The sequence below is a fragment of the Ornithorhynchus anatinus genome, chromosome X5 (assembly GCF_004115215.2).
Source record: "Ornithorhynchus anatinus isolate Pmale09 chromosome X5, mOrnAna1.pri.v4, whole genome shotgun sequence".
NCBI classification, from domain to species: Eukaryota; Metazoa; Chordata; class Mammalia; order Monotremata; family Ornithorhynchidae; genus Ornithorhynchus; species Ornithorhynchus anatinus.
This window is the reverse complement of record NC_041753.1, coordinates 9,959,475-9,985,706: the sequence shown is the minus strand read 5'-3', so window position 1 is coordinate 9,985,706 and position 26,232 is coordinate 9,959,475. Positions and strand designations below refer to the sequence as shown.

At 45.7% G+C, this 26,232-nt stretch overlaps 1 protein-coding gene, 1 non-coding gene and 3 pseudogenes across 2 annotated transcripts; 1 reads left to right on the top strand and 4 right to left on the bottom strand.

Annotated features, from left to right (window-relative positions):
* Nucleotides 1–1,172: 1,172 nt before the first annotated feature.
* LOC114808107 (vomeronasal type-1 receptor 3-like) lies at nt 1,173–19,608 on the bottom strand. The gene is given in 7 exon segments (XM_029055589.1): nt 1,173–1,219; nt 3,187–3,255; nt 3,258–3,360; nt 3,363–3,682; nt 3,685–3,976; nt 16,529–16,532; nt 19,499–19,608. Coding segments are annotated over 7 exon segments (945 nt in total).
* ORNANAV1R-PS3534 (vomeronasal 1 receptor ornAnaV1R-ps3534 pseudogene) lies at nt 19,164–19,608 on the bottom strand (annotated as a pseudogene).
* On the bottom strand, nt 21,522–22,445 carry ORNANAV1R-PS3535 (vomeronasal 1 receptor ornAnaV1R-ps3535 pseudogene; annotated as a pseudogene).
* ORNANAV1R-PS3536 (vomeronasal 1 receptor ornAnaV1R-ps3536 pseudogene) lies at nt 23,000–23,539 on the bottom strand (annotated as a pseudogene).
* LOC114808363 lies at nt 25,707–25,844 on the top strand. Its single transcript, XR_003756209.1, has one exon. It is a non-coding gene; the product is annotated as a small nucleolar RNA SNORA7 (small nucleolar RNA).
* The last annotated feature ends 388 nt before the right edge of the window (nt 25,845–26,232 follow it).

Sequence of the window (26,232 nt, the reverse complement as noted above, 5' to 3'; positions counted from 1 at the left end):
TCAGGTCCAGATTGTCTCTACTCCCCTCCTTCCCCCTCTGCCGCTGCATTTTTTGTTTCTGCTTTGAAAAGAGCCCAGGACTAAAAAAATATATTTCAGCATCTTTTGAAATCCAATGATAAACTGCAAATTTCTAGGGCTAAGATCTAAGCAAGACAGAATGAGTATAGCTCAGTTTACGGAAGCCGTATGGCCTAGTGGAAAGAGCACAAGACTGGTACTCAGTAGACCTGGATTTTCTAATCCCGGCTCTGCCACTTGCCTACCAGGTAACTTTGGACAAGTCACTTAACTTCTCTGTGCCACACCTGTGAATTGGGAATTAAATACCTGTTTCTTCTTCAGCCTTAGACGCTTAGCCCTGTGTGGGACATGGACTGTGTCTGATTGGATTGTAATTTCCCCAGGACTAAGTACAGTGCTTGACACACAGTAGGTGATTTCAAGTACCACAGTTATTGCAGTATGAGGACTGTCAACAAACATTAATGTGAGTGAGGGAGCCACCTTAGGAACAAGGACGGGAGGCAGCTTGACCTAATGGGAATAGCCCAGGCCTGGGAAATTGGGGATTTGAGTTCTAATCCTGACTCTGCCACTTGTCTGCTATGTGACTTTGGGCAAGTAATTAACTATGCCTGTGATCAGTTTCCTGTTCTCTAAGAACCTGTTCTCTTTCTTAGACTATGCACCCTATGTGGAATGAGAAATCTGTCTGCTTTGGGTCCAGTGGAGTTCCACTGAGAAAAAACACTCCAGGTTCTTGGTCTTGGGGGGACTCAGATGGACTTCTGAATGACATCATTGTCACACTGGATGAGCATGGTAAAACATACATCATGGTGAGCATAGAGATGGCAAACCTATGAGGGGGCTGGCTCCTTGTTTCCAGATCAGAGTGCCCATATGCCTGAATCCAGCCTTGTACGGTACTGACTTCAGAGATACTGAAATAACTTGTGAGCCTGTTATTGGGCAGGGATTGTCTGTTGCTGAATTGTACACTCAAAGTGCTTAGTACATTGCTCTGCACATAGTAAATGCTCAATAAATACTATTGAATGAATCTAGATTCAGTGTCTGGGAGCCTGAACAACACACTCTCTCTTTCTTTCAGAATCCCCTACCCATACACAGATTGACAAAGAAGGACAAACTCACTTGGGCTGGTCCTAGCTTCCACTTTGATGCCCCATGATGACCTTGTGTTTCTCTAAAGCTGAAAGGGTCCAGCAAGGGCAGCAATTATAGGGACAGGGTGGGGCAAGCTCACCTCCCTACAGATCTGTCATTACTGTGTCAATTGCTGTGGCTGTGACACTGCCTGGACTGGGAATCTCAGAAATATCCAAAGAGAAACACATCTCTTTCCCTGTGGCAAATCATCCTCTAAGTATTTTGAACACTGAATTAACCAAGGAATGAATTAGATGTCATGCATGAGTTTCTGAATAAAGGTTAAAGTGGCCTTAATTAATGGTCTTATCTCTCAGTATAAGAGGAGAGATAAGTGTTCTACCAATACCAAAAGCCAGACATAATTACATAGATGGTATTTATTAAGTGCTTACCATGTGCCAAGCACTGGGGTAGCTACAAGGTTGGACACAGTCCCTGTCCCACATGGAGGCTCATGGAATGAAAGGGAGGGAGAACAGTTCTTTAATCCTCATTTCACATATGAAAAAATTGAGGTACAGAGAATTAAAACGACTTCTCCAAGGTCACCCAGCAGGCAACTGGCAGAATTAGGGATTAGAATCCAGTTCCTCTGATTCCCAGGCCGGTGTTTTTTTCCACTAGGCTATGCAGTTTAGCCTTCTCTCTGCCATTCTGCCAGCTCTGGCCTGAGGAATGGTTAGTCCCTGAGGTTTTCAGGACTGTTCAGGAGCAAAGTTCAGATCTCATATTACACTGATTCTAGGGATATTCAAGTAGAGATGTCTTAAAGGCAGGAGGAAATGTGAGACTGCAAAAAGGGAGAAAGATGAGAACTGGAGATTTAGATTTGGGGATGGGAGGAGACAGAGGTGAGATAATTGAAATCCAGGTACAGTTAGAAGATTGGCTTCGTAGGAACAAAGAGAGTGACCTGGGGAATAGCAATTGAAGTGAGTAGATACAGATGGAAGAGAGCCAGTGGAAGGCTCTGGAGAGAGGAAAGACATGGGCTGAATTCATTCATTCATTCAATCGTATTTATTGAGCACTTACTGTGTCCTGAGCACTGTGCTAAGTGATTTGAAAGTACAATTCAGCAATAAAGAGAGAAAATCCCTACCCACACTGGGCTTACAGACATCAAAATAAGTAGGCAGGCATCAATACAAATGAATAGAATTATAGATATATACACATCAAAACAAGTAAACAGGCATCAGTAGAAAGAAATAGAATTATAGATATATACATATATACATAAGTGTTGTGGGGCGATGATGGGGGGGAAGAGCAAAAGGAGCAAGTCATGGTGACGCGGAAGGGAGGAGGTGCTGAGGAAAAGGGGGGCTTAGTCTGGCAAGGCCTCTTAGAGGAGGTGAGCCTTCAATAGGGCTTTGAAGTGGGGAAGTGATTGTTTGGCAGATATGAGGAGGGAGGACATTCCAGGCCAGAAGTATGATGTGGGTCAAGGTCGACAGCGGGACAGGTGAGATCAAGACACAGTTAGAAGATACTTCTGGAGATTGATCAGCCCAGTGAAGTCATACATAGGAAAAAGGAGAGGCAAGAGGCAGGTTTTCTACTGGGGAGGCCTATACAATGGTCTAGAAGCAATATGACTGGCGATGGTACCAGAATGGTAGCTCTGCAGGTGGAGAGGATCCAGGAGGAAGAATCAGTAAGACATGCTGTATATGGAACATGAAAGTTGAAGCAGAACAAGGAGTCAGTTAATCAGTGGTATTTAGTGAGCACTTACTATGTGCAGAGCACTGAACTAAGTGCTTGAGAGAGTGCGTTAAAACAGAATGAGCAGACACATTCCCTGCCCATAGCGAGCTTACAATCTGGAATTAAATGATGACACAAGTTGAGAATTTCTGTAATGAGGATTCTAGTGTTATTATTAACTAAGTTAGAAAGGTTAAGAGGAGAAGATCTAGAAGGGAAGATGAGTGGTCTGATTTTTCGATGTGAAGTTTGGGAAGGAGGTGGGGCATCCAAGAAAGGAGGTCCCTCACCTACCTGAGGAAACAATGGGCCTTGGGAACCGGGGGTCACTGCCAATCAGCAACCACGGGCAGAGGGAAGGTAACATATAATCAGATATACTACGGTGTCAGTCAGCTTTACATCTTCCTCTATAAAATTTAAAGACAGTGTGATACTGGTGTTGATCCAGTCCATGGAAACAAAAAAAAAATGACCAGGAGCAGGATGGTCTGAGTGGCTCTGGTCTCTGCAGATAATTTGGGGGAGAGATTGGTGCTGTGGATGTGCTGGACTTTTTTGTGGTGTTGGTGCAACACAATCACCATGTAGATGCTGGCCCAGGTCATGAGGAACACAAAGAAGATATCTCTGAAGGTAATAACACTTAGAAATGCAACATCAGTTAAATAACTCAGCCAGAATACACTGGAACAGTATTTTAGATTATGCTTTCTAATTGTGAGATAGATGTTTTTGTTGGCTACAATGGTTTTCCACAGATTAGCATACAAGAAGAGGTGAAGGATCAGAAGAAGAGGAAGGAAGGGAGGATGCACTTGGGGGCTCGGTATTTGAGTCTGGCCCAGCGGGAGGTGCTGGGATTGATAGTGACAGCCTGGAATATGCTCAGGAGACACGTGGTGCAGCTGGTAAGACTCCGGAACACTCTCCTGGTGTAGCCCAGGATCTGACACCCCACGTTACCGAGACTATTCTCCATATCAAGGAGGAACATCATTACTGGGACCCCTTGGGAGAGGAATGTTACTGAGTTGATCACTGTCAGCTGTGTGAGGATTACATCTGTGGACTTCTGCTGGGACTGAGAAATGAAGATTTGGATGTAGACTGTGAGCAATGTTAAATTCCCCAGGAGCCCAATTCCAACTGAGTGATAGAGCATGTTATTAAGGCCATATCTCCCAAGCATTTTCTAGTTTTCCTCAGAACTGCAGAGGTCAGAGCTCCACTGAAGGAAACCACCAAATGGTTTACTGTTGCTCTGTTTGCAAATGCTGGAATGTGAGAACCATAAGACTGTGATTAGATATTTTCTACCAACCACACCAGGCAGCGTAACAGGACCCCAGTCCACTGTAGAATGGGTTCTGGGGATTGTCTATGTCATGAATATTAGCTTGGTGCAGTGAGGTCAGATCAGCAGCCACTCTTTCCAGAAAAAGGAGTGCTGTTTGGTAAGCCAACTTGCATTTACCTTTATGCCAGCAGGGGTCATCCAACCCTTCAAAGGACTGGAAATGACCTGGACTTTTACTGGAGAACATCTCAAGCCATTTTGACATCGTCTTCAGGACAGTGGCTGCTGTGCACCACAATGAACAATAAATAAGAAGTAGTGACCAGGTGAAGCAACAGGATGATGGCTTATCGTTTGACTAAATTATGCTGATTTTTATGTAATTATGGGAGGATCCCATGGGACCCCACTGGTTCTACAGTCTTTACATTCCCCCCTCAGGTCCTAATGCACTCTGATGTCATGTCCAGACCACCATATCTGGCAGCTGGAGGTGTGATGGAGGTAACCTCGTTCCTGAAAATAAAAATGTGACTATCCTTATAGTCTGCTGCCTCTCCTAATGAAATTAATTTTTATATCTATCTCCACCATTCGATTGCAAGATCCTCGGAGTCAGGGATTATTTCAATCAACTCTCCTGTATTTTACTATCCTAAGCATTTAGTGCAGTGATCTGCATATAATAAACACACACAAAAGAATACCACAGGTTGATGGATTAGCACCTATAATGACCAACAAGGTACAGGCACTGAGCAGGGGTCAGATTACCTGAAGATTACCTGACTGTCAGATATGAACACAGATGACTGGCATCTCAACATAGAAGTTCTAAAAATGAAGGGAATTCTCCCCTTGAGTAACTGAAATCAAAAGGAGGAACTTTGGATGATGGTAATATTCCAAAAGATAATATAACAAAGCAGTTTTAGAGTTAATGGCTCTAATCAGTGGCAGCTTTGCTGACAGACCCTACAAGACCCCAGTGTATAGCTACAGAACTAAGTGTGGGATAACAGTTTTTCAGAAACAAAGCAAGGGAGGATTTTCTGTCAGTAAAATCAAGTAAGTGCATTTTTTTTCTTCTAGTGCTCCTTGTGGCTAGTGGTTTTTAGGGTCAAGAGATATTTCTGACAGAATAAATTTAATGCTTCCCAAAATATATGAATACACTGGAATACACAACCTGACAGGAATTTTTCTTGGCAAAAGTGACCCGGAAGTGAGCTCAACTCAATAGTGATGCAGTCTGCAAATGTGTGACAAAAAACCTTTTTATTTTTTGCAATGAGTGAAAAACAGATAAGGTTGAGTGGAGTTCAGAATAGAAAATTAGCTAAAGAAAGTAACAGGAGAATGTGTGCAGCACAGCCTAATGGATAGAGGAGGGACCTGGGAGTCAAAAGGATCTGGGTTCTAATGCCAGTTCTGCCGCTTGTCTGCCACGTGACTTTGGGCAAGTCATTTAAATTCACTGTGCCTCAGCTACTTCATCTGTGAAATGGGGATTAAGACTGTGAGCCTCAAGTGGGACATGATTATCTTGTACTACCCAGCGCTCAGTAGAGTGCCTGGCACATAGTAATTGTTCAACCAATACCATTATTAAAAAAATTGAATTACTCTCATGAATCACATACAACTTCAATTTCTTTGCTGAAAGCATGGCAATTTGCCAAATAAATTTTAAAAGCAATGCTTCCACTGGATTAATTGTTCACCTCCAGGAAACTAAAGATTGAACTGAGCGCTGCACTATTCTGAACACTTAGGAGAGAACAACAGAGCAACACAGATGGTCCATGCCCACCAGGGGTTGGCAATCTATAAATGAGTGGTATTTATTGAACATTTACTGTTACGCAGAACACTTGGGAAAGTAAATTTGATGAAGGAGAAAGACATGCAAAATGTATTATGTACATTTGCATCATAAATAGCAATTTCATCTCTATTTTAAGAAATTCAGCTAATAAATAATGGTTCATTGGTAATAGCACCAATGGTTCATGAATTAATTCATTCAATTGTATTTATGAAGTGCTTACTGTGTGCAGAGCACTGTACTAAGCGCTTGGGAAAGTACAATACAGCAAAAAAGAATGACAATCTCTGCCCACAACGGGCTCACAGTCTACCAATACAAATAAACAGACATCTATATGAATGAATAAAACTACAGATATATACGTAAGTGATTTGGGGTGGGGAGAGGGGGGAAGAGCCAAGGGAGCAAGTCAGGGTGACACAGAAGGGAGTGGTAGTTGAGGAAAATTGGGGCTTAGTCTGGGAAGGCCTCTTGGAAGAGACGAGCCTTCAGTAAGGCTTTGAAGTAGGAGAGAGTAATTGGCCTATTTGAAGAAGGAGAGTGTTCCAGGCCAGAGGTAGGATGTGGGCCAGGGGTCAGCTGTGAGGCAGGCAAGATCAAGGCACAGTGAGAAAATTAGTACCAGAGGAGCAAAGTGTGTGGGCTGGTTTGTAGAAGGAGAGAAGAGAGGCGAGGTAGGAGGGGGATGAGGTGATGGAGTGCTTTAAAGCCAAAGGTGAGGAGTTTTTGTTTGATATGGAGGTGGATAGGCAACCACTGGAGATTTTTGATTTGGGTGGGGGGGGGGGGTGACACGTGCTGAACTTTTCTGTAGAACGATGATCCAGGCAGCAGAGTGAAGTATGGACTCGAGTGGGGAGAGGCAGGAAGAGGTTGCAAAATGATAAATCCCTCCCTGATTCTATTCTATCTGAGACTAGAAGGAGTCAGTGATATCAGGAAACTCAAGTTCTATGTAACATCATAGATAGAATACGAAACATCTGAAACCTTTCTAGAAATAAGCCCTAAAGGGTTAGATTGTAAACTCTTAAAAGAGGAGGGATCTCAATTGATGTTTTTTGTGGTTTGATCCCTCCGCCCTCAGTATCACATTCTCTGCGCCATAGGCACAAGTTAAATAGTGATATTGAAATGAAGTAAAGGCAGCACTTGTGGTCACTAGTGCATTCCATCAAGAAGAATAATACAAGGTTTGGTGAAATTAAGGTGGACCTGCCAAAAGAACTCTGGAGCTAAATGAATTAGACTTGAATCTTAAAATATATCAGAGTTTACCAATTATTAATAATAATAATAATAATAATAATAATGTTGGTATTTGTTAAGCGCTTACTATGTGCCGAGCACTGTTCTAAGCGCTGGGGTAGACACAGGGGAATCAGGTTGTCCCACGTGGGGCTCACAGTCTTAATCCCCATTTTACAGATGAGGGAACTGAGGCACTGAGAAGTTAAGTGACTTGCCCAAAGTCACACAGCTGGCAAGTGGCCAATTGTATATACTATTAAAGGGAAATAAGAACACCAAAGCTTATAGGTTAGATGATAATCAGCATTTGCTTAAGGTTCATCAACGAAGAAAATAAAAACAGAATGAGAATGGAAAAATAATTTAATCCTTAAAAATCTTATAACAGTCACTAACAGTGAAGGTAATTGATATATTCCTCATACATTGTTGCGATGGCGAGAGAAATACAGGAACTGAAACAGTCACATATACAAACAAGTCAAATGAAGAGTAGCACATCTGACAATAGACAAAGGACGAGAAACATAACCTGTGAATTTGAATGCCAGAAATAGTAACCTGAAGTATAAAATCCAATCAGTATAAGTCAATTAAAATAGAAGCAGAATAGCAAAATTGCAGTTCAACTATTACTAACCTGAAAAAATGGAGCACTTTAAAATCTAAATAAGAACTTGAATAAAAGATAAAATGATTGAGGTAAGGAATTTGTTATTGTTATTGGTCCCTAGTGGGTAAACTGAGTCTTGATTCAAAGGACAGATTTTACTTGGCTGCCCAACATACCTATCCATTGAATGTGCCCCAGTTTTACAGGACAGTTAGCGATGGGACCCAAAACTTTATTCTTTGGATTACAACAGGTGAGCCCCTTTTCAAAGATAGCTGTTTGGAGGGTGATGGCCCAAGAAAGCAGGAACTAAGGGAGCTCTAGACTGAGAAAGCTAGGATGTAGACAAAAGTTTGGGGAGTCAGAAGATGGAAAGAAAACTTTAAAAAAAAAGGCATTTTTTAGGAGTGAAGAGAAAAAGAGTCACTATTTTTAAAAATTGAGGGTAAAAATTAAATTCATTTTTTTTAGGGAGAAATCAGAGTGAATGCTAATGAAAAGGGCAATTGGAGACTGGTGAAAAACAATTAGGATTAAGGGGAACTGTTGTATATTTTATAAAGTCGATTCATATCTTTATAATATATGGGAGTGGGAATGGGGTCCAAAGCACAGGTGTAGGGGGTGACACTTGCGAGGAGGGAGGAGATCTCCTTTGAGGATACTGCAGAGAAAGATGGGAAAGTAGGGGAGAGGGTTGGCGGGGGGAAGGCAGAAGGGGGAGGAGTGACTCTGGGGAGCTCAGACCTGATTGTGTTAATTTTCGTGATGAAGTAGATGGCCAGATCGTTGGGGGTGAGGGATGGGGGAGGGGGAGGAACAGTGGGCCTGAGGAGAGAATTAAAGGTCTGGAACAATTGGCGGAGGTGTTGGGCATGGGCGTCAATGAGGGAAGAATAGTAGTTTTGCCTGGCAGAAGAGAGGGCAGAGTTAAGGCAGGAAAGGATAAATCTGAAATGGATAAGGTTGGCTTGGTGCTTGGACCTTCGCCAGCAGCGCTCAGCAGCTCGAGCATAAGAGTGTAGGAGGCGGACAGAGGCAGTAACCCAGGGCTGTGGGTTATTGGAGTAAGAGTGGTGGAGGGAAAGGGAGATGAGTGAGTTGAGATGAGTAGAGAAGGTGGAGTTTAGACCAGTAACCTGATCATCGAGAGTGGGAAGAGAGGACGGGGGGTAAGGTGGGGAGAGATGATTTTGGAGAGATGGATGGGATCAAGAGAACGGAGGTCTCTGTGGGGGAGTAGTACAGATTTGCAGGGGGAGAGAGTGTGAGAGAGGAGGCAGGTGAGAATGTTATGGTCTGAGAGAGGGATTTCAGAGTTGGTGATGGAGGAGATAGTGCAGCGGTAGGAAATGACAAGATCAAGGGTGTGACCAAGTTGGTGAGTGGGCAAAGTGTGGTGGAGCAGAAGGTTGGCAGAGTCGAGGAGGCAGATAGCAGGCGGGAGACAGAGGAGTAGTGTGGATGTTGAAGTCTCTGAGGATCAGAGTGGGCAGAGAGATAGAGAAAAGGAAGGTGAGAAAGGGGTCAAGGTGGTTGAAGAATTCGGTAGTGGGACCAGGAGGGCGGTAGATGATGGCTACAAGTATCTGGAGGGGGTGGTAGAGGCGAATGATATGGGCTTCAAAGGAGGGGAAGGATGCCCACCCCGCACGCTCCTCTGCCGCCCACCTCCTCACCGTCCCTCGGTCTCGCCTATCCCGCCGTCGATCCCTGGGCCACGTCCTCCCGCCGTCCTGGAATGCCCTCCCTTCTCACCTCCGCCAAACTAATTCTCTTCCCCTCTTCAAAACCCTACTTAAAACTCACCTCCTCCAAGAGGCCGTCCCAGACTGAGCTCCCCTTCTCCCTCTACTCCCTCTACTACCCCCCTTCACCTCTCCACAGCTTAACCCTCTTTTCCCCCCATTTCCCTCTGCTCCTCCCCCTCTCCCTTCCCATCCCCTCAGCACTGTACTCGTCTGCTCAACTGTATATATTTTCATTACCCTATTTATTTTGTTAATGAAATGTACATCTCCTTGATTCTATTTAGTTGCCATTGTTTTTACGAGATGTTCTTCCCCTTGACTCTATTTATTGCCATCGTTCTTGTCTGTCTGTCTCCCCCGATTAGACTGTAAGCCTGTCAAACGGCAGGGACTGTCTCTATCTGTTGCCGACTTGTTCATTCCAAGTGCTTAGTACAGTGCTCTGCACATAGTAAGCGCTCAATAAATACTATTGAATGAATGAATGAATGAAAGTTGAGGGGGAGGGATAGTGCGGAAGCGGCATCGGGGTGAGAGAAGGAGGCCGATACCTCCTCCCTTTCCGGTGAGGCTGGGGGAATGGGAGAAGGAGAGGCCTCCGCTGGAGAGAGCAGCGGTGGAGACCGTGTCTTCAGGAGTGAGCCAGGTCTCCGTAATAAAGGAGGAGGAGGAGAGAGCGGGAAAGGAAAAGGTCAAGGATGAAAGGTAGTTTACCTGTAATGGAGCGGGGATTCCAGAGGCCACACTTACAAGTAGCTGTGGGTGTGAGGGGCGGGTGGGGGTTGGTCTTTGCCTATAGGATCTGAAACTTTCTTAAAACTTTATTACAAATGGAGAGAAAATTCACCCTTCCCCATCCCCATGCCTACTGTCTCTGCTGTGGGAGAGGTTTGGAGTTGGTGCAGTTGCATCTCAGCAGAAGCTTTATTAAAAACCCCATTCCTAGATGATAATTGGGTCACAGTGAGACACGGAGACCAAAAGATGGAGATAATGTTTCTGAAAAAATGAAGATAATAATAATGTTGGTATTTGTTAAGCGCTTACTATGTGCAGAGCACTGTTCTAAGCACTGGGGGTAGACACAGGGGAATCTGGTTGTCCCACGTGGGGCTCACAGTCTTAATCCCCATTTTACAGATGAGGTAACTGAGGCACAGAGAAGTTAAGTGACTTGCCCACAGTCACAGAACTGACAAGTGGCAGAGCTGGGATTCGAACTCACGACTTCTGACTCCAAAGCCCGGGCTCTGTCCACTGAGCCACGCTGCTTCTCAGTAGATCAGTATCCTTCCTGTCCCAGCCACACTGTCCTTGCTATGTGATGGGTTGGGAGGCAGGACTGCTGTTTCTCCATGCCCATCGCCACCCGGACTCCTCAAATGGGGAGAAAAACCCATCTCTCCCTTCCACCCCAAACTCCAGTGTGTGAATGTTTCTAGACTCCAGCACTCTTCTGTTCACATCCAGATTGTCTCTACTCCCCTTTTTCCCCCGCTGCCCCCGCGGTTTTTGTTTTTGCTTTGGAAAGAGTCCGGGACAGAGAAATATTTTTCAGAATCCTTTGAAAACCAGTGAAAAACTGCAAATTTCTAGGCCTAGGAAACATTGTGGGATATAAGCAAGACTGAATGCGTATAGCTCACTCCCATGGAGAGACTGTGGTATGTTTAGGAAAGCCATTTGGCCTAGTGGAAAGAACACAGGACTGGTACACAGTAGACCTGGATTTTCTAATCCCAGCTCTGCCCCTTGCCTGCCAAGTAACTTTAGACAAGTCACTTAGCTTCGCTGTGCCACTCCTGTAAATTGGGAATTAAATACCTCCTTCTTCTCCCTTAGACTCTTAGCCTTATGTGGGACAATGACTGTGTATAATTGGATAGTAATTTCCCCCGGACTAAGTACAGTGCTTGACACACAATAGGTGCTTTCAAGTACAACAGTTATTGTAGTATGAGGCCTGTCATCAAACATTAATGTGAGTGAGGGAGCCACCTTAGGAACAAGAAGGGGAGGCAGCTTGACCTAGTGGGAATAGCCCAGGCCTGGGAAATTGGGGATTTGAGTTCTAATCCTGATTCTGCCACTTGTCTGCTATATGACTTTGGGCAAGTAATTAACTATATCTGTGATCAGTTACCTTTTCTCTAAGAACCTGTTCTCTTTCTTAGACTATGTGCCCTCGCCCCTGCCCTCCTCCCTTCCTTAACTTCTATTTTTAACCACTCAATTTCCAATGGCTCCTTCCCCGCTGCCTTCAAACATGCCCACGTTTCCCCCATCCTAAAAAAAACCTGCTCTTGACCCCACTTCCCCCTCCAGTTATTGCCCTATCTCCCTACTACCCTTCCTTTCCAAAATCCTAGAATGAGTCGTCTACAATCGATGCTTAGAATTCCTTAACTCCCATTATCTCCTAGACCCCCTCCAATCTGGCTTCCGTCCCCTCCACTCTACCGAGACTGCTCTCTCTAAGGTCACCCATGACCTCCTTCTTGCCAAATCCAATGGCTCCTACTCCATTCTAATCCTCCTTGACCTCTCTGCTGCCTTTGACACTGTCGACCATCCCCTCCTCCTCCATACCTTATCTCACCTCGGCTTCACGGACTCCGTCCTCTCCTGTTTCTCCTCTTACCTCTCTGGCCGGTCATTCTCGGTCTCCTTCGCTGGTGCCTCCTCCCCCTCCCATCCTTTAACTGTTGGAGTTCCTCAAGGGTCAGTTCTTGGCCCTCTTCTGTTCTCCATTTACACTCACTCCCTCGGTGAACTCATTCGCTCTCACGGCTTTGACTACCATCTCTACGCAGATGACATGCAGATCTACATCTCCGCCCCTGTCCTCTCCCCCTCCCTTCAGGCTTGCATCTCCTCCTGCCTCCGGGACATCTCCACCTGGATGTCGGCCCGCCACCTAAAACTCAACATGAGCAAGACTGAGCTCCTCATCTTCCCTCCCAAACCCGGTCCTCTCCCCGACTTCTCTATCACCGTGGATGGCACGACCATCCTTCCCATCTCTCGGGCCCGCAATCTCGGTGTCATCCTTGACTCGTCTCTCTCGTTCACCCCACACATCCTATCCGTTACCAAGACCTGCCGGTTTCACCTCTACAATATTGCCAAGATCCGTCCTTTCCTCTCCACTCAAACGGCTACCTTACTGCTACAGGCTCTCGTTATATCCCGGCTAGACTACTGTGTCAGCCTTCTCTCTGACCTCCCTACCTCCTCTCTCGCCCCACTCCAGTCTATTCTTCACTCCGCTGCCCGGCTCATCTTCCCGCAGAAACGATCTGGGCATGTCACTCCCCTTCTTAAACAACTCCAGTGGTTGCCTATCAACCTCCGCTCCAAACAAAAACTCCTCACTCTAGGCTTCAAGGCTCTCCATCAACTTGCCCCTTCCTACCTCTCCTCCCTTCTCTCTTTCTACCACCCACCCCACATGCTCCGCTCCTCTACCGCCCACCTCCTCACCGTCCCTCGGTCTCGCCTTTCCCGCCGTCGACACCTGGGCCACGTCCTCCCGCGGTCCTGGAACACCCTCCCTCCTCACCTCCGCCAAACTGATTCTCTTCCCCTCTTCAAAACCCTACTTAAAACTCACCTCCTCCAAGAGGCCTTCCCAGACTGAGCTCCTCTTCTCCCTCTACTCCCTCTGCCACCCCCCCTTTACCTCTCCGCAGCTAAACCCTCTTTTCCCCCCATTTCCCTCTGCTCCTCTACCTCTCCCTTCCCATCCCCACAGCACTGTACTCATCCGCTCAACTATATATATTTCCATTACCCTATTTATTTTGTTAATGAATTGTACATTGCCTTGATTCTATTTAGTTGCCATTGTTTTTACGAGATGTTCTTCCCCTTGACTCTATTTATTGCCATTGTTCTTGTCTGTCCGTCTCCCCCGATTAGACTGTAAGCCCGTCAAACGGCAGGGACCGTCTCTATCTGTTGCTGACTTGTTGATTCCAAGCGCTTAGTACAGTGCTCTGCACATAGTAAGCGCTCAATAAATACTATTTTTTTTGCCCTATGTGGAATGAGAACTCTGTCTGCTTTGGGTCTACCCCCAGCACTTTGCAGAGTGTTTGGCACATAATAGGCAAAAACAAATACTACAGTTATCATTGCTATTATTTGAGGGCCTTCAGGGAAGCATAGCACACTCAAGTTGGAGGGGGCTCCTGTGTTAACTAAGAACTGAGAGTGTCGTGGCTTAGTTAATAGAGCCTGGGCCTGGGAGTCAAAAGGTCATGCGTTCTAATCCCGCCTCCGCCACTTATCTGCTGTGAGATCATGGGCAAATCACTTCTCCTCTCTGGGCCTCAGTTACCTCTTCTGTAAAATTTGGATTAAGAGTGTGAGCCCCACGTGGAGCAGGGTCTGTGTCCCACCTGATTAATTTATATCTATTCCAGCGCTCAGATCGGTGCTTAGCACATAGTAAGTGCTTAAGAAATACCATTATAATTACTGGAGAAAGGAGGGAAGGGAACAGAGTTCCCCTGAGAAAAAACACTCCAGGTTCCTGGGCTTGGGGGCGGGGGGACTCAGATGGACTTCTGAATGACATCATTGCCACACTGGATGACCAGGGTAAAACATACAGCATGGTGAACATAGGGATGACCCACCTATGACAGTACTGGCATCTCATTTCCAGATCAGAGCTGCCATATGCCTGAATCCAGCTTTGTACGGTACTGACTTCAGAGATATTGAAATAACATGCCTGAGTGGAACAACCACGTGCCTGGGAATTGGAAGACCTGGCTTCTAAACTTGGAGCTGTCTCTAGCCTGCTGTGCGATTTGGGGAAGTCCCTTAACTACTCTCTTCCTCAGTTTCCTTACTTATAAAATGGGGTTTGGGGGTTTAAATATTTGTTCTCCCTCCCCCTTAGACTGTGAGCACAAGGCAGGAAAGAGACTATGTCTGACCTGATTAATCTTACATCTACGCTGGAGAAGCAGCGTGGCTCAGTGGAAAGAGCATGGGCTTTGGAGTCAGGGCTCATGAGTTCGAATCCCAGCTCTGCCACTTGTCGGCTGTGTGACTGTGGGCAAGTCACTTAACTTCTCTGTGCCTCAGTTCCCTCATCTGTAAAATGGGGATTAAGACTGTGAGCCCCACGTGGGACAACCTGATTCCCCTATGTCTACCCCAGCGCTTAGAACAGTGCTCGGCACATAGTAAGCGCTTAACAAATACCAACATTATTATTATTATTATTATCTATCCCAGTGCTTAGTACATTGCTTGGCACCTACCAAGCACTTAACTATAGTTATCTTTGTGACTATTATAATGATGATTTCTCAAACTGAGCTCCTTATCTTCCCTCCCAAACCCTATCCTCTCCCTCACTTCCCTGTCACTATGGACGGCAAGACCATCTTTACCGTCTCACAGGCCCGCAACCTTGGTGTCATCCTTGACTCAGCTCTCTCATTCACCCCACACATCCAATCTGTCACCACCACCTGCCGGTCTCACCTTTACAGTATAGCCAAGATCCGCCCTTTCCTCTCCATCCAAAAGGCTATCGTGTTGGTACAAGCTCTAATAATATCCTACCTGGATTATTGTCTCAGCCTTTCTCTGATCTCCCTTCCTCCTGTCTCTCCCCACTGCAGTCTAGTCTTCATTCCACTGCCGGGATCAACTTCCTACAGAAATGCTCTGGGCATGTCACTCCCCTTCTTAAAAACCTCCAGTGTTTGCCTATCAACCTCCGCACAAAACAAAAGCTCCTTACTCTTGGCTTCAAAGCTCTCCATCACCTTGCCCCCTCCTACCTCACCTCCCTTTCTTTGTACTGCCCACCCCGTACACTCTGCTCCTCTGCCACTCACCTCCTCACTGTCCCCCGTTCATGCCTATCCCGTCGTCGAGCCCTGGCCCATGTCCTACCGCTATCCTGGAATGACCTCCCTCCTCACCTCCACCAAACTAACTCTCTTCCCCTCTTCAAAACCTTACTGAGAGTTCACCTCCTCCGAGAGACCTTCCCAGACTGAGCTCCCCTCTTTGCCCTCAGCTCCCCCTCCACCATCTGCTCCTCCCCCTCCTCCCTTCCTCTCTCCTCTGCACTGTGCTCATTTGTATATTTTATTTATTACCCTATTTATTTTGTTAATGAGGTGTACATCCCCTTGATTCTACTTATCGTGATAATGTTGTCTTGTTTTTGTTTCGTTCTGTTTTGCTCTGCCGTCTGTCTCACCCGATTAGACTGTAAGCCCATCACTGGGCAGGGATTGTCTCTATTGCCGAATTGTACATTCCAAGTGCTAAGTACAGTGCTCTGCAGATACTAAGCGCTCAATAAATACTAATGAATTAATTAATTAATGAATGAAAGAATGATCCCTTTTCAACATCCTTCCAGTGCAGAAATACTGAGGATTCAGCTGGAAACACAAACACAAACTCCATTTGATTTCCTTTCCCAACATAAAAGCACTTCTAGATTCAGAATCTGGGAGCCTGAACAACACACACTCTCTCTCACTTTCAGAATCCCCTACCCATACACAGATTGACAAAGAAGGACATACTCACTTGGGCTGGTCCCTGCTTCCACTTTGATGCTCCATGATGACCTTGTGTTTCACTAAGGCTGAAAGGGCCCAGCAAGGGCAGCAGTTATAAGGACAGGATGGGGCAAGCTCACCTCCCCACAGATCTGTCATTACTGTGTCACTTGCTGTGGCTGTGACACTGCCTGGACTAGGAGTCACAGAAATCTCCAAAAAGGAACACATCTTTTTCCCTGTGGCAAATCATCCTCTAAGTTATTTTGAACACTGAATTAACCAAGGAATGAAATAGATGTCAAATATGAGTTTCTGAGTAAAGATTAAAGAGGGTTTAATTACTGGTCTCATCTCTCATTATAAGAGAAGGGATATCAAATGTTCTACCAATGCCTAAAGCCAGACATAATTTTAATGATGGTATTTATTAAGTGCTTACCATGTGCCAAGCACTGGAGTAGCTACAAAGTTGGACACAGTCCCTGTCCCACACTGAGGCTCATGGAATAAAGGAGAGGGAATACAGTTCTTTAATCCCCATTTCACATATGAAAAAACTGAGGCAGAGAGAATTAAAAATACTTCCCCAAGGTCACCAAGCAGGCAACTGGCAGAGTTGGGGATTAGAATCCAGTTCCTCTGACTCCCAGGCCTGTGTTTTTTTCCACTAGGCTATGCAGCTTAGCCTTCTCTCTGCCATTCTGCCAGCTCTGGCCTGAGGAATGGCTAGTCCCTGAGGTTTTCAGGACTGTTTAGGAGCATGTCTCCCCCATCCTAAAAAAACCCTCTCTCGACCCCACTTCCCCTTCCAGTTATCGATCGCTCTATCTCCATCCTACCCTTCCTTTCCAAGTTCCTAGAACGAGTTGTCTACATTCTCTGCCTATAATTCCTTAACTCCAATTCTCTCCTGGACCTCCTCCAATCTGGCTTCCGTCCCCTCCACTCTACTGAGACTGCTCTCTCAAAGCTCACCCATGACCTCCTTCTTGCCAAATCCAATGGCTCCTACTCTATTCTAATCCTCCTCGACATCTCAGCTGCCTTTGACACTGGCGACCATTCCCTTCTCCTCCACACCTTATTTCACCTTGGCTTCACAGACTCTGTCCTCTCCTGGTTCTCTTCTTATCTTTCTGGCCATTCATTCTTGGGCTCCTTTGCAGGCTCCTCCTCCCCCTCCCATCCTCTAACTGTAGGGGTTCCTCAAGGGTCAGTTCTTGGCCCTCTTCTGTTCTCCATTTACACTCACTTCCTTGGTGAACTCATTTGCTCCCACGGCTTCAACTATCATCTCTATGCAGATGACACACAAAACTACATCTCTGCCCCTGTTCTCTACAAATCTACATCTCTGCCGCAGCGTGGCTCAGTGGAAAGAGCATGGGCTTTGGAGTCAGAGGTCATGAGTTCGAATCCCAGCTCTGCCACTTGTCAGCTGTGTGACTGTGGGCAAGTTACTTCACTTCTCTGTGCCTCAGTTACCTCATCTGTAAAATGGGGATTAAGACTGTGAGCCCCACGTGGGACAACCTGATTCCCCTGTGTCTACCCCAGCGCTTAGAACAGTGCTCTGCACATAGAAAGCGCTTAACAAATACCAACATTATTATTATTATTATTATTATTATTGTCTCCCCCTCCCTTCAGGCTCGTATCTCCTCCTGCCTCCAGGACATCTCCACCTGGATGTCTGCCCCCCACCTAAAATTCAACATGTCCAAAACTGAGCTCCTTATCTTCCCTCCCAAACCCTGTCCTCTTCCTGACTTCCCTGTCACTATGGATGGTACGACCATCTTTCCCGTCTCTCAAGCCCTCACCCTTGGTGTCATCCTTGACTCAGCTCTCTCCTTCAGCCCACACATCCAATCCGTCACCAGAGCCTGCCAGTCTTACTTTTGCAATATCGTGAAGATCCGCCCTTTCCTCTCCGTCCAAATGGCTATCGTGCTGGTACAAGCTCTAATAATATCCCGGCTGGATTTTTGTGGCAGCCTTCTCTCTGATCTCTCTTCCTCCTGTCTCTCCCCGCTCCAGTCTATTCTTCATTCCGCTGCCCAGATCATTTTCCTGCAGAAACACTCTGGACATGTCACCCCCCGCCTTACAAACCTCCAGTGGTTGCCTATCAACCTCCGCACAAAACAAAAACTTCTCACTCTAGGCTTCAAGGCTCTCCATCACCTTGCCCCCTCCTCCCTCTCCTCCCTTCTCTCTTTCTACTGCCCACCCCACACGCTCTGCTCCTCTGCTGACCACCTCCTCACCGTCCCCCGTTCTTACCTATCCCACCGTCGACCCCTGGCCCATGCCCTCCCGCTATCCTGGAATGCCATCCCTCCTCACCTCCGCCAAACTAACTCTCTTCCCCTCTTCAGCGCCCTACTGAGTGCTCACCTCCTCCAAGAGGCCTTCCCAAACTGAGCTTCACCTTTTCCCTCTGCTCCCTCTGCTGCCTCTCTGCCCTCCCTTCACCTCCCCTCAGCTAAGCCCCCTTTCCCCCCTTTCCCTCTGCTCCTCCCCCTCTTCCTTCCCCTCCCCCAGGACTGTGCTCATTTGCTCATTTGTATACATTTTTATTACCCTATTTATTTTGTTAATGAGGTGTTGCATCCACTTGATTCTATTTATTGCTATTGTTTTTGTCTGTCTGACTCCCCCAATTAGATTGTAAACCCGGCAGTGGGCAAGGATTGTCTCCATCTGTTGCCAAATTGTACATTCCAAGAGCTAGTACAGTGCTCTGCACATAGTAAGTGCTCAGTAAATACTATTGAATGAATGAATGAATATATCTCAAAGAGAGTAGTTGCAAGCATTAAGGCACTTAATAAATGTTATGACCACTACTACTATTATTGAGTTTGAATAGTTTCCTGAAAATCAGAAGAAAAATCTGTCATTGATTTCTATGTTTCTTGGTGTATCCTCCTGTATGCCACACAGAAGAGATGAAACAGGACAGGGCCTACCTCGTGGCCCACAGATTAGTATACATGAAGAGGTGGAGAGTCCAGAAGAAGAGGAAGGAGAGAAGGACTCACTGGGGGCCCGACATCTGAGTTGGGCCCAGCAGGTGTCCTGGGACTGATGGTGACGCCCTGGAACATCCTGAAGAGACGTGATGCTCATGGTAAGATGCTGGGTCACATTCTTGAAGCAGATAAAAATCTGGCAACCCAAGTCACCCAGACTATATTCTATTCCATAGAAAAACATCACCACAGGGACACCCTGTGTGAGGAATGTCACTGAGTTGGTCACAGTCAGGTATGTGAGGATCATGTCCACAACTTCTTTTGCTAGGACTGAGAAATGAAGATGCAGACATACACCATGAACAGTGTTAATTTTCCCAGGAACCCAATCCAAGTCGGAGACAGGGAGAAGGTGGCCAGGACTACATTTCTCACTAGCATCTTCTAATTTACTTCAGTAATGCAAAGGTTAGAGTGCCATCAGGGGAAACCTAAATGGGTTTATTACTCCATATCCCTCAAGTGATGGAATTTGAGAAACATCAGACAGCTGTTATACTTTTTCTATCCACCTTGCCTTGCAAAGTTGCCACTTGCCATTCAATTTTAGGTGGACTTTTCAGGGTTAGTGAGGTGATGTGTGACATTACAGTGAGGTGGAGGACAGACCGCCCTTCCCTACAATCACCTTTTCTGGAAAAATGTGGACTCTTTTGTAGGGCATCTTGCATTTAACCTTATTCCAGCAGCTACTGGAATATAGCAAAGGATCGCAAAGGACCTGGAGGGATAGCACAGCACATTTTAAGGTGTAATGGATAACTGAATATCTGCACTCTTATTATCATTCTTAGGAATGATTTCCCCATTTGCTCTTCCCCAGAATACCAACCCTAATGACCATAACTGACATCACGTTAGAGAAGAATATTTGGTAGATATTTGCAACTTTATTTGGTATTATGGCATGTTGTAATGTACAGCTAGATAAGAACCCCTTCTTCATTTTTAGTTGATCATCAATCTCTTTTGGTAGATTCAACTGAGGTGAAGACCCACACAATTGTCTCTGAACTTTCCTCTGTACTTCCAAAAAGATTGAGGACAATATGATATAGGAAAGGAAAAAAAAGAGGACCTGGCTTGTAATTCCAGCTCCACCAGTTGTTTGCTGTGTGACCTTGGGTAAGTCACTTAACTTTCCTAGACCTCAGTTTCCTTTTCTGTAAAATGGGGATTAAATATTTAGACTATGAACCCCAAGTGGGGCAAGGACTATGCCCAACTTCATTATGTACATATTTGTAATTTATTTATTTATTTAACTGTCTGTTTCTCTAGATTGTAAGCTCGTTGTGGGCAGGGCATTTTTTTTATTTGCATTGTGCTCTCCCAAGTGCTTAGTACAGTGTTCTGCACAGAGTAAGCACTCAATAAATATGATTGAATAACTATCTTGTATCTATCCCAGTGCTTAGTTCAGTATTTAGCACACAATCAATCAGCACTTAAAAATATTATGATTACTATTTTCACTATGAATGGAAGAGGATAATAATGAAAAGTGTGAAGATGATAATAAAGATGATTCTGTCTCTCTAGATTGTAAACTCATTGTAGGGAGGCAATATGTCTACCAACTCTGTTACATTGTTGTACTGTACTTTCCCAAGAACTTAATATAGTGCTCTGCACACAGTAAATGCTCAGTAAATATGATTGTTTGATTGGTCAACTGGAAAACTAAGAATAGAGAAAAGACTACGTACTGATAATAGTAGTGTTATGGTATTTATTATGTGATCAGAGAACTGCTTTATGTGCTGGGAAAGAATACAAAGATGGGAATTAGATAAGATCCCTGGCCCTCAAGGGGTTTGCAATCTACAAATAAAAGAGGGGTCAGAAGTCTGTAACATACAGAGCAAGGAGACAAAACAGTAAAATAACATAAAGACATGGACAAATGCACAAAGTATAAGCAAAACTCTGCAGGATACTTGTATGTTGTTGGAATGAATGGAGATTATAGGGAATGCTTTCATTCAGATTAAAAAGTTATTCTCTTCTACTGATTCCAGGGATCCCCAGGATGACAGTCCAATGTCGTTTCTCTTATGTCTGTTGTTCTCTGCTTGTCTTTGAGGGTAGCACATGTGTAGAGTTGGGGTAAATTAATGGGGGGGGGGGGCGAGAGTGAGTAAGAATGAAGTTTCCTACTCAGTTCTCTCACTTAGGACCCACCTGTCCTAAACTTGTGCTCTTAGACTGGAATCCTCCCATTCGGGGTAAAGATAGATTTCTCACCTCCTCTGAACTACATGGGGCCCTGGGGACCCGGTGATCACTGCTGATCAGAACCAAGGGAGAGAGGCATACCCTCCATCCAGAAAGGCTACAATGTCATAGACCTGGAAATCTTCCTTCTTCACAAAATTTAAGTAAACAGTAATGCTGCTATTGATGCATTAAAAACAAACGAAACAATTGGCCAAGAGCAGGTTGGTCTGGGTGGCTTTGGACTCGGCAGAGGGTTTAGGAGAGAGGTTGGTTGTGTGAATACCTTGGTGAACTTATCCGCTCACACGGCTTCAACTACCATCTCTAAGCAGATGACACACAGATCTACATCTCTGCCCCTATCCTCTCCCCCTCCCTTCAGGCTCGTATCTCCTCCTGCCTCCAGGATGTCTCCACCTGGATGTCTGCCCGCCACCTAAAACTCAACATGACCAAAACTGAGCTCCTCATCTTCCCTCCCAAACCCGATCCTCTCCCAGACTTCCCTGTCACCGTGGATGGTATGACCATCCTTCCCGTCTCTCAGGCCCGCAACCTCGGTGTCATCTTTGACTCGTCTCTCTCGTTCACCCCACGCATCCAATCCGTTACCAAGACCTGCCAGTCTCACCTTTATAGTATGGCCAAGATCCGCCCTTTCCTCTCCACCCAAACGGCTACCTTACTGCTACAGGCTCTCGTAATATCCCGGCTAGACTACTGTGTCAGCCTTCTGTCTGATCTCCCTTCCTCCTCTCTCTCCCTGCTCCAGTCTATTCTTCACTCTGCTGCCCGGCTCATCTTCCTGCAGAAACGCTCTGGGCATGTCACTCCCCTTCTTAAAAACCTCCAGTGGTTGCCTATCAACCTCCGCACAAAACAAAAACTTCTCACTCTAGGCTTCAAGGCTCTCCCTCACCTTGCCCCTTCCTACCTCTCCTCCCTTCTCTCTTTCTACTGCCCACCCCGCACGCTCCACTCCTCTGCCGCCCACCTCCTCACCGTCCCTCGGTCTCGCCTATCCCGCCGTCGACTCCTGGGCCACGTCCTCTGCAGTCCTGGAATGCCCTCCCTCCTGGCCTCCGCCAAACTAATTCTCTTCCCCTCTTCAAATCCCTACTTAAAGCTCACCTCCTCCAAGAGGCCTTCCCAGACTGACCTCCCCTTTTCCCTCTGCTCCCTCTACCCCCCTTCACCTCTCCACAGCTAAACCCTCTTCTCCCCCCTTTCCCTCTGCTCCTCCCCCTCTCCCTTCCCATCCCCTCAGCACTGTACTCGTCTGCTCAACTGTATATATCTTCATCACCCTATGTATTTTGTTTAATGAGATGTACATCACCCTGATTTTATTTATTTGCTATTGTTTTAATGAGATGTTCTTCCCCTTGACTCTATTTATTGCCATTGTTCTTGTCTGTCTGTCTCCCCCGATTAGATTGTAAGCCCGTCAAAGGGCAGGGACTGTATCTGTTGCCGATTTGTACATTCTAAGCGCTTAGTACAGTGCTCTGCACATAGTAAGCGCTCAATAAATATTATTGAAGGAATGAATATCCTGGACTCTCTTCCAGGGCTGATGTAGCACCATCACCATGTACCCACTGGTACAGCTCATGAGGAACAAAAAAAAAATAGGTCTCGGAAAGTCATGGCAATTATAAAGGTGATGTCATTTAGATAACTTTCCCGAAATACATTAGAGCAGCTTTGCACGTGATAACCACTACCTATAATGGTGACATTTTTGAGAACCGGGTTTTGTTACTAAATTAATATAGGTCAGCTTGTTGAGGAGCCAGAAGAAGAGTAAAGAAGGTAAGATGTAGTTGGGAGTTCCGTGTTTGAGCCGACCCCAGCAGGAGGTGCTGGAACTGATGGTGATGGCCTGGAACACAGTCAGGAGACACGTGGTGCATATGGAGAGGTCCCGGGCTACTGTTCTGCTCTATGTGATGATCAGGCACCCTACATCACCCAGGAAATTCAACATCCCAAAAGTCACCACAACCGCTGGGAAAATCTGGGTGATGAGACTCACCGTGTTGGTCATGATCAGGTGGGTGGGGATCAGATCTGTAGTCTTCTACAGATTCAGAGAAGCGGCGTGGCTCAGTGGAAAGATCACGAGTTTAGGAGTCAGAGTTCATGGGTTCTAATCCCTGCTCTGCTGCTTGTCAGCTGTGTGACTTTGGGCAAGTCACAACTTCTCAGTGCCTCAGTTCCCTCATCTGTGAAATGGGGATGAAGACTGTGAGCCTCACGTGGGACAACCTGATTTCCCTGTATCTATCCCAGCGCTTAGAACAGTGCTCTGCACATAGTAAGCGCTTAACAGTTACCAACATTATTATTCTTCTAGTTGGACTGAGAGAAAAACATGCTGGCATACACCATGAGCAACGTTAAATTCCCTAGAAGCCCAATCCCAACTTGAGAGAGCACAAAAATGATCATAAGCTGGTCACTCAGAAGCATTGTCATGTCTTCTTCAGCAAGGGAAAGGTTTATCAATGCCAAATCCTAGAACAGTAGGGTTGGAGAAACATAAAATAGTGTTCAAACTTGCTTTCTTCAGAATGCCAATTAGTCCACTAACTCATTCTTTCAGAATAAAACCTTCTCGGTATTGGTGTAGCTACATATGATTACTCAAGTGTGGGATGAACTGATTTACAGCAAACCTTCCCAGAAAAATCACGTCCTCTTTCGCTTGCCACCTTACAAGCAACCTGCAATTGATAGTAATCTTTCTCCATAGAAATAATAAAGCATTCTGCAGGTCTCCAGTCTATGCTGTAGTCAGTGTGACTAGCTGGAGATCAGCAAAACTGTTACAAGCTACTGAGAGTGAGATTCCACATCACCCTGCAACAGCAAATCTGTCCAAATGCTAATAATCACCCCAGTTCATCTGAAGTCATTTTATTTACGTTCATTCATCGCTTTGTCTGATTGTTAAGTTGCCATCTCTATAGAGCACGGGCTTGGGAGTCGGAGGTCATGGGTTCGAATCCCAGCTTTGCCACTTGTCAGCTGTGTGACTGTGGGCAAGTCACTTAACTTCTCTGTGCCTTAGTTACCTCATCTGTAAAATGGGGATTAAGACTGTGAGCCTGTTGTGGGACAATCTGATTTCCCTGTATCTACCCCAGCACTTAGAACGGTGTTCTGAGCATAGTAAGCGCTTAACAAATACCAACATTATTATAATAACTCTCTATGGGGATCACTCAGGCCCAAGGCTTCTGGATGCTCTGAAGATTTAGTTTTTGAATGGACAATCAGCACTTAAATACCACAATTATCAATTATATTAATTGAGTGCTTAGCTTGTGCAGAAAACTGTATTAAGCATTTGGGAGAGTACAATATGACAAAGATATATTATGTATTTCATACATATATTATCTATTATATATATAATATGTATTTAAAGAATATTGAGAAGTAGCATTGCCTAGTGGATAGAACATGGGCCTAGAAGTCAGTAGGATTTGGTTTCTAATCCTGGCTCCACCAGTTGTTGGCTGTGTGATTTGCTTGGGCAAGTCACCTCACATCTCTGTGCCTCAATTATCTCATCTGTAAAATGGGGATTTTAAGACAGTGAGCTCCATATGGGACAGGAACTGTGTCCAACCTGCTTATCTTGTATCTACTCCATACTTCAAACAGTGCCTGGCACATAGTAAGTGTTTAACAAATACCATAAAAATAGGTGGAAGGCATAGTCCCTGCCCACAACGAGCTTTAGTTTACCAGATGTAGACAATGTATCGTTGTAGACAGTAACAGGTATTTGAAGTAACAGGATTTGACTCTCTTCAACTCTCCCACCTTTCCCAGCAGTATCTCAAGGGAAGATCTCCTGCCTTGTCTCAAAATCCACCACTCCACCTGTGCCAAACTGCTTGCCCCCACCCTCTCCTTTCCTCCCTGTCTGCCATGAGAAAGATGGGTTGAGGATACAGGTTTGGGAGACAGGGAGGATGGTGGTGCTGTCTACAGTGATGGGAAAGTCTGTGGGGGACAGTTTTTGGGTGGGAATTTAAGGAGTCCTGCACCACATTTTTAAGCCTTATTAAAAGCACATGTCTTCCAAGAGGCCTTCCACTACTAAGCCCTCATTTCCTCTTCTCCCATTCCCTTCTGTGTCACCCTTGCACTTTGATTTGCAGCCTTGATTCACCCCTCCCTCAGCCCAGCAGCAGTTATATACATATCCAGTATTTATATATTTATATTCCCCCTAGACTGTATCCTTCTCAGGGTCACACCTGGAGAGTTTCCAGTACTCTACCAGTCAGGGCTACAGGAGGGAGAATCAAGCAGAGGTCTACCCATTCCATTCCTAGCTTGGGCAGTGACTAGTGAGTGGAAGGAAATCTGCTACAAATCAAAACTCACTCATGCCTGGCAACAGCGGCATGGGAGAGAGCCGAGGATGGAGACTCTACTTCACGGAAAGAGTCAGTGGTAAAACACTTCCGTATTTTTACCAAGAAAACTCCATGGATACACTACCAGAACGACTGCAGGTGGAGAGCGGGGCGTTCTGAGAGACATGTACCCGTGGTGTTGCTATAAATTGGAAATGACTCGCCAGCATGAGACAAGACAAGACTAAACTGTAAGCTCCTACCGCTGCACTATCTCCTCCCTCACCAACTCTGAAATCCCTCTCTTGGACAATAACCTTCTCACCTGCCTCCTCTCTCACACTCTCTCCCCCTGCTAATCTGTATTACTCCCCCACAGAGACCTCCGCTCTCTTGATCCCATCCG